Source organism: Benincasa hispida, chromosome 2, assembly GCF_027475165.1.
Source record: "Benincasa hispida cultivar pf3 chromosome 2, pf3_genome.v1.1, whole genome shotgun sequence".
Taxonomy (NCBI): Eukaryota; Viridiplantae; Streptophyta; class Magnoliopsida; order Cucurbitales; family Cucurbitaceae; genus Benincasa; species Benincasa hispida.
Window position 1 is genome coordinate 65,336,188 of NC_143479.1, and position 8,916 is coordinate 65,345,103.

General features: G+C 35.3%; 1 protein-coding gene across 1 annotated transcript; it reads right to left on the reverse strand.

The window, feature by feature from the left end:
* Nucleotides 1-274: 274 nt before the first annotated feature.
* EMB1138 (DEAD box RNA helicase (RH3)) lies at nucleotides 275-6,905 on the reverse strand. The gene is made up of 10 exons (XM_039023208.2): nucleotides 6,098-6,905; nucleotides 5,375-5,511; nucleotides 4,884-5,295; nucleotides 4,142-4,240; nucleotides 3,233-3,457; nucleotides 2,268-2,645; nucleotides 2,033-2,176; nucleotides 1,831-1,926; nucleotides 1,383-1,654; nucleotides 275-703 (listed from the first exon to the last, which is right to left on the reverse strand). Exons 1-10 carry the CDS (start codon nucleotides 6,527-6,529, stop codon nucleotides 637-639), a joined length of 2,262 nt encoding a protein of 753 aa, XP_038879136.1. The 5' UTR covers nucleotides 6,530-6,905; the 3' UTR covers nucleotides 275-636.
* Between the last annotated feature and the right edge of the window lie 2,011 nt (nucleotides 6,906-8,916).

The window sequence follows — 8,916 nt, forward strand, 5'->3', positions numbered from 1 at the left end:
TTTCAAGTATTGACCCCTTTTTTCATAACTAAATTCACTCAAAGGATCCCTACTCTAACAAAGATTCAAGGTTCTCCACATGAGGCTAAAGGGAAAATCTACTTCTTGTTGGTGTTGTTGGGCTGACAATTAACAAGATAATCTTCACCCTTTTCGTAGATGAGATATAATTTCGCTTACACAGTAAAGGGAAGATCAGTGATCCTCAAATTAGCAAAAGAGATTCCATGTCATAGAGAACCTGGGCCGTTCCAACGAAATAGTAAAAATCAAGTTACCAACGGAATGCTATGCTGTTTTCATTTCTTCATTCTTCTGGAACATATACATTCTACATGTGGGGTCGAAAAAGGGTATCCATATAACTCAAAACATGACAAATCAATTTTGAATGCTTCACTGCGCAAAACTTAAATTAGAACAGACTGAGAATGTTGCAAACATTGTAAAAGTGATCTTGTAACGCAACATGAGACTGAGCGCCATTCCTTTAACTCTTTCAAGCAGCATCTTCGAAACCTAAATACCAGCCACTGAATGTAAGATAATGCGACATAGCTGAACCCAAAAACCTACCGGTAAGTAAGTCGCCACAATAACTAGAAGCTGATCAAGTATATTTAGTCTTCTTGCTTATCACTTGTCAGGGCATTCTGATGCCCTGTGCCCCATCCTTCCGCAATTAAAACAGGAGCCTCCAAATCTGCAATATATATTCAGTTACATCACTGTTATCTAGAATAGAATTGAGCATATGCATGCCAATATATTCTTCCTTGAGAACAAATTTCGAAAGAAGAAAAAAGACAAAGAAGAAGAAAACAGAGTAACTTCACAGATGAATTAGTGAGCAAAACAGGCTGTAGTCTCCTAAATGAATTAGTTAAAGTGGAAATGCAAGAAAAGGTGGAAGGACAAAATTATATGCAAGAACAGGGTCACCTCCAAGTTCAAAACTTGAAAACAAAATTTCTAATTTCTACAGATATTGTTGACGCTTATCATCAATGAACACCAAAGAATTTCAAATCACCTTCGGGAAAATATTCGACACCATAAGAATATGAATATTTTTCCCAAATTTAATACTGACAATTCTTTCCCGGAAACACATCCCCTCCCCTCCCCTCCCCCTAGAAAAGAGAGGAGAGAATAAGAAACCAGAACCTAAGTACCCGCAATGATAAAAAGAAAATGGAAACGAAATCAACTGCCTAGTCAACTCACCCATCCCAAAAAATTATTCTTCTTTCCTTGTGGAAGTACTGAATTTTTAAAGATTAATGCTCTTCAATGTCTTGCTATAAACCCATCGTTTTACTTCCAAAACACTGTTGCAAGGAAATACACAATAGCCACTATCATATTAAGCAACAAATTACCTATCCACGGATGATGACCTGCTTGATCGTCTGCCTCCAATCAGCCAATCATCTCCTGAGCTTTTAAAATTCCGACCCCTGCTGCTGTTAGTTCTAAAACTGCGATTTCTACTGAATAAATCACCATCATCATCAGAGTCTCGACTGCTTCCCCAGCCCCTTGATGTTCTAAAACCTCTGCGATCCCTAGAGCTATTTCGGCTATTTCTTTCTCTGCCAGAAAATCTTCCATAGTTGTCACTTGGTGGGCCATCGTCTTGCAGAGGAGGTAACTGCAAAAAGTGAAGTATAGAACGTGTTCCAACATTTCTGTTAGTGGCCATCCATCAAAAAGATAAGAAAACTATTTTTGAGGAACCATAAGAATATTATTAACTAAGCCCCATTTGTGATGATGAGAGAAAAGAACAAACTTAATTGAGATGGTGAGAGGAAAGAACAAACTTACCTTCGTTACCTTCAAAATAGTATTTCCTTCTGGAAGTTCCTTATTCAGCAACTCTTTTGCTATTTCCTCTGGAAGATCAAATACTGCTCCATTTATCTGGCATTACCAACATCAATATTTAAGTTCATAAAACAAAATTGTATGCCAACGAAATTTTAAAATAAAAGACATGAAATAGGTACAGCATGCTAAAAATTTTCACCCTTTCATCTGCAATTAGATGTATTTTTCCAACTTCGTCTGCAGCTGGGGAATAAATGTCAGACAGAAATCCAGTGACAGACCTAGCAGATAAAAACCCACGTGAATAAGATGGATCCCTGGTCAGCTGCAATGTCACCCATCCCTGCAACAAATATGTTTTACCTTTATTGACAACCATTTGGAAGAGAGAATTCTTTTAACTATACAGAATTCACAAACAAAACTCTTAATACCTGTTCGTGGTTAATAAGTGACCGTGATGAAGGAGGATGGGAGAACCCACTTAATTGTGCAAGAGCAGCCGCCAGAGCACCTGGTCCTTGTTCATCAATTAATTTCCGTGCAGTTGGAGTGAAAAACTCAATAGATTCAGGATGAACTCCACGAAGAGTAACAACCACTTGCTCAGCTGATGATTCTAGAACCTCCTCAATGGCAGGTGGATTTGCAAACTCAAATTTGCACCCCACATCACGCTCAAGTGATCTAACTGTTCTCCTTTGACTATTTGTAAACATTAAAATGGCAGTACCCTCCTTTCCTGCACGTCCAGTACGGCCAGAGCGATGTACAAAAGTCTCGGGATCATTAGGAAGTTCATAGTGGATAACCTGTCGTGAAGATAGAGAGAAGTCAAGTTAAATAATTGAAACAGAGAATGAAAATTTTGGAAAGAGGTATAATTTACAAGCGAAAGAAAAATGAGTATGAGAATGAAACTTTAAAAAATAAGATACTTCACATGCCAATGCCCGACTCTATTGTTTGAAGAATGCTCAAATACTCTCTAATTGGCAAAATCATTAGTGCACGCCTCAGATTGAAAATTTGGACAGGGTACAAAAGCATTGAAACTAAAAGTTTGTACCATCATTTAGGGAAAAAAAAAAAAATCCATCCAACGGACATGGTCACCTGGAAAAATTGCTGCTGGCGTTCCTCAAAATGGCTAGTTTTGTTTTGTTTTTTTTTATTTATTTATTTATTGAGAAATCAGCTTTAATTCAAGAGACGGAAGTCCAAAGGCGCTTCATAGAAGAAAGAGTAGAAACTGAAACTTATCCCTACTTTTGGTCAAATGAAATCTCGGATGATTACAAAAGAAACGCAAAACATATGGGGGTTGGTGTATAAGTTTCACATTGAACAAGAGCAAAAGAAATTGGCATTGATCAGAATACAGTCCAAATGAAAGTACCAAATCAACATTTGGGATATCCAGTCCTCGTGAAGCTACATCAGTTGCAACAAGCACAGTGAATTTCCCCTGCCGAAAGCCATTTAATGTTCTTTCACGTTGATGCTGTGATATATCTCCATGCAATGCTTCTGATGTTATGCTATTAGCTAATGCCAAAGAGACTTCATCAGCATCACGTTTTGTCTGAGTAAAAACAATGGTCTTGCCCCCTTTAGCGTAAACCTGAAATCATGATGTTATCAGACTCATTCTTTATGGGGATCAGTCATTAAAATAACTATGGTTCACATGAAAATGAAAGGATGCTATTACGGATGAAAGAGTTTTTCATGGAAGATATTTCTCAAGGGCTCAATTTTATATCGTAAAGTCCAATTTGTGTTAGGAAATAGGGTTAAAATCAATAAGAATGTTTTCACGTGCCAATAGCAGTGTTTTAAGGGCACAAGGCTTAAACTCAACAGGTAGTCCAGAGGTTTAAAAAAAAAAAAAAAAAAGCACGAATGTATCATTAGAATGAAGTGAGATGCAACTTTTTAAATATTAAAGGAATATACAGACAAACATACATGAACAAGCATAAATGTTCCTTATCAAAACGAACCATGACAAGGGAATTAATTGATTTTAAGCTAAAATTCATGTTCGAGGTGAATATTAAGAATTTATAGTTAAAAGAAATTAGTTTTTCCTTCGTTTCTCAATGACAGCAAGTTTTTCAATAAACAAACTTAATTTTTTACCAAAATTTTTAACTTTAAGAATTAGTGATAATCTAATATGTTCAAACCAACCACATAACAAGACATCAAATAAAAGCTTTGCAGTTACAGCATACAAAAGAATAAGTCCCAAGATTACTGGTCTGTAATGTTCGAAGAAAGGGGGATATGCTTCAATCCTTACCGTTACAAGATCTCTGAGAATGGTTTGCTTTGAAGTTGCGGTAGTTAATATGGCATGAAGTTTGATCCCCTCAGCAAGCTTTTCATCTTGGTCGCCAACCTACACATTTGATACAGGATGATTATCTTTACTTAATAGGAATTGATCTTTATATGGAGAATTAAATCAATTTCTAACGCCAAAGTGAGTCTCATTTCTTAAAACTTGCATTAGTCTCATTTCTTAAAACTTGCATTAGGCAACCAGATTACAATTGGTATTTTTTTTTTTCCTTTTCACATACACTAGCTTGTCATGACAACATTGTCACACGGGAGATGCAAACCAAATGTCAAAAATGAGAAGACTGGAAAGTGGAAAAAAAAAGGAAGGAAAAGAGAACATACAAAATAATCTAGCTCATCTCTTCAGTACACTATAATCCAAAGAGCAAGCATCTTTCCACCACAATTTAATGGTTTATTACAATAAAATATGCAAATGTCAAAAATGAGAAGACTGGACATGTTTGGATTGATTAGAGAAAAAAATATTTTTCAAAAAAGTTATTTTCATTTAAACTTTTTTTTTTTTTTTTGGATAAAAACTGTTTAAAATAAAGTTTTAATTGTTTCAAAAGCTTTGCAGTAGTTGCCAAATACTTCCATTTTTCCAAAATGACTTATTTTCAAAATTAAACACTTGAAAAGTTAAACCAATCCTAAGTAATTAATTAAGATGTTACAAAAATGTAAAATATTACCAAATCAATGGTCAATGGATTTTCCAAATATTTGCGTGCAAGTTTCTTAACCCACGTTGGCATAGTAGCAGAGAAAAGCATGCTTTGTCGCTGAGATGGAAGCTTTTCTAAAATTACTTCCACATCCTCCTCAAACCCAACAGCAAGCATCTGATCTGCTTCATCTAATACTAAATATTCCACTTCCCCCAAATTGAGGCTGTTACCATTTATTAGGTCTATTATTCGACCAGGTGTTCCAACTACCACATCAACTCCACGAGAAAGAGCATTTTGCTGTGTAATATATGAAACTCCTCCATAAACACAAACAGTGTTCAGATAAGGTGCAGATTCTTTAATCTCTTTTTCCACTTGTTTGGCTAGTTCCCTGGTGGGAGTTAATACCAAAACTCTAGGAAGACGCGACCGCCTGTAACGAATACTGAAAAGTTAGTAGTTTTGAGACAAATCTCTTGGTACCAGGTTTTAAGGAAATCACAAAACCGTACCTTCGCGAGCTTCTTAATTCATCATCTTCAGTTAGTTTTTTGAGAATTGGTATCCCAAAGGCTAATGTCTTCCCTGTACCAGTCTTTGCACGGGCAATGAGGTCTCGACCTTCTAATGCAGGGACAAGAACAGCTCTCTGCATTATTTAAATGAAAAAATAAATAAATAATTGGAGATACAATCGCACCACTTGACTAATCAAATTGGTCAACAACAAATATCTTGTAACGAAACATAGTTGAGGTTCAAAACAAATTACTTCTCCTTGTATAATTAAAATAACCTGGAAGATTAACTCAAGAATAAAATGAATCTATATCCTAAAAGAAAACTACATTTAATTGTGGAAAATTCTTAAACAAGCAAGGGTATGCATCATGCTCAAAACTTCTACACAATGGATTTTACATGTTAGCATTTCCCACATCTGTAACATTTTGAAATTTAAACTTAAGCGAACAGACAATAATTGGATTTAAAGTAATAGCCTCAACAAACCGAACAAAAATATTGGAAGAGAACGGAGAAAATCACAACTTCAAACTTAAAGCAGTGCGCCTGATTAACGAAAGAAACCGTGTCCCACCTTTCGCAGATAGCATTTACCAAGTAATTGAAAAAAAAAATCGAATAACCAAATTAACTGTAAAATGACACAGGAATGAGGAATAAAGCTGTATGGCGAATCCATAAATAAGCGGAGTCAGAGAGTGGGATAGTACTTGAATGGGGAAGAGGTGGGTAATCCCACGCTTCTGAAGAGCATCCGTGAGACGTTGGGGCAAGTTTAATTTGGAAATGGCGAGCTCATCATCGTCAGCAGGAGGAGCAGTAGAGAATGCAAGAGATGAATTAGATTCAGAGTCAACGAGATTACCATCCAAGGAGTCTTTAGAGAAGCCATCGAGACTTCTAAAAGCCTCTTCGCTGAGGATGGAATTGGGAGTTGCAATTGCAGAAGAAGAGGTGAATCCGGACAAGTTGCGACGGCTACTACCACTGAAACAAGTTTGAGCTTTCAGGGCAATTAAATGGGACTTTTCAGCAAAAGAAAGAGAGGGCGTCGGTGATGCCGTCGCCGTTGTTCCCATCCTTCTGTACATATCAAGATTTGGTGCATGATGAATTGCAGTAACTCCGAGAAGGGAAGCCATTTCTTGTTTTCAGCTTCTCTTCAGTGGCTAACTAAGTTGCGAGGCTTTTCTTGGCCAGCTTGCACTAGCTCAAAGTCCCAATGGAAGAAGAAGAATCAGGAACTGGAGGAGTAGAGGATGGGTTTATAGGGGCTTTATCAAATACTACACAGCCAGCGATAAGGATAGAACGTATGGACTATATGGTTTTGCGTTTGCCTTAACCACGTTACCCCCAACTCCTCTGTTAAAGAATATATATATAGTGAAGCCGTGAAGGTTTAGATATTTCGATTATATGGGAAGGTTTTTTACACGTCCCCTCCGTTTCTAAAATCCTTTGGGGCTTCAAGTAGGGATGGTTTTCCTTTCCATAAACCCTAGACTTTTTTAGTTCATCAGATTTCATGACTTTATTAGCTTTATATCTATAAAATAAAATATCTAACAACCTTGTCTTTTTACTCTAGGTATAGGGTAAATTCCTTAGGACATTGAATTGTGGCATTTATCCGAGCCTTCATTAACCATAAACATATGGGTTTAATGGTTTAGACCTTTAAATATACTTCATATAAGATTGAATAGGTCTTGAATCCAGTTCATCATACTATAATTTGAGTAAACATTGCAATGACATAAAAGGTGTCATTATCAAACCAAATAGTATGTGCATATTTGAGTCTCTCCTTTGGAAGGTTGTCCGACATTCATCTAAGAACTGACATGTGGAAGCAATTAAGGATCTAAACTCTCTAACTATATCAATGCATATTCTTAGTTCTCAACATATTAGGATTTTAGAATTATACCTTTGACGACTTCTTCGACTTACTTGAAAACACCACAAAATTCGTCTTCTATTTCTACATTAGACCACTACAAAGGTCTTCTCTACTAATCTCAAGCCTTAGAAAAGTGTGGTCTCCAAATTGAGAGGAATTTAATATGAAATTTGAGAGTTTGAAGAAGGGAAGAAAAATCAGATTTTTTTTGTTTTCTTAATCTCAGATTTCAGGTTGCATGCCCTCCAAATTTGAACTAAAACCTCAATATACATCTCTAATTCATGCAAATAGGATTGAAAGACATGAAGCCACTCAATTTTCTATTATAAATTGAGTGGCATGAGGTGGATTTAATGGAAAATATAGGATTATCCCACTTTCCATTAAATCTCATTTATTAATTCATAAAATTTGAGTTAATTTAAATATAAAATTTATTTTAAAACTTGAATTTCAATTTCAATTTTAATTAAATAAATTTTATAAAATTTAATTAACCAATTTCATAATTTCGAATTTCATAAATTCAAAATAAATTAATTTAATTAAGCTAATTTAATTAATTTATTTTAGTATCAAATATTAAATTAATATAATACCTCATTAAATATTTAAATCATATTTAAATATTGTCAACTCTAAAAAAATACGTTTAATTCGGCAATTACACATCAATTATATCAAATATAATAATCCAAACCCTACCCGAGTTTGAATATTCAAAATTCTCTCAACACACTATTCTAATGTTTAATCCTTTTATAAGCTAGTAGAGGGACCTAATGGACCTACAGACCATGAGCTCCAACGATTTGAGATTAATTGGCTAAACTCTTTAAACCGAATTAATCATTATTTGTTAACTACCGAGACATACCACTATAGCTCAATAGTACTCTCATCACTGTAGATATATTTCTATCCATTTGATTTAACCATAATTAGTAAGTTGATCCTTCACAAATCGTTTGTATTTACAGCTAGGTCAAAATTATCGTTTTATCCTGTTATACATCTTGCTGCTTAAGTCTCCAATGATCCTCCAATGAACAATTGGTTTATGTTCCTACTAATAAACCAAATCCCTCTCAACCACGAGAGGGTGAGGCCCCTTTGTTCAAGACCATAATCCAATAGTTAAGGGAACAACATGTCTATTGACTCTGAGACGGGTAGGAGCGAATTTCATCTTATAAAACTATGTTTTCAGTTATCTATCTGGTCTTATCCCTAAAATGGGAGGATTATTAAGTAACGATGTTGAACCACTCTCACCTATGCAGATTAAAGAATAATCCCAAATAAACAGGAGTTCATAGTTAGCTCAGGATTAAGATCGGGTTACCTTAGGTCATCGAATTAAAATAGTCAATTTTAACAGTAAACAAACATTATAAAGAAAAAGTGACTATTTCGTGGTCCGGTCTTATGCAAACATCTTTTGCATAAGATGCACCCACTCACATGTCTCCACATGAATGACTTTGGGATCACATTGTTATATCAATATACAAAGTGGGCCGCATCCATAGTATTCCTAGGATAAGGTACCCAACCCTATCCATATACTTATAGACCTTTTTGGTTATATACTAAAATTTGATTCTCTCTTATGTCTCT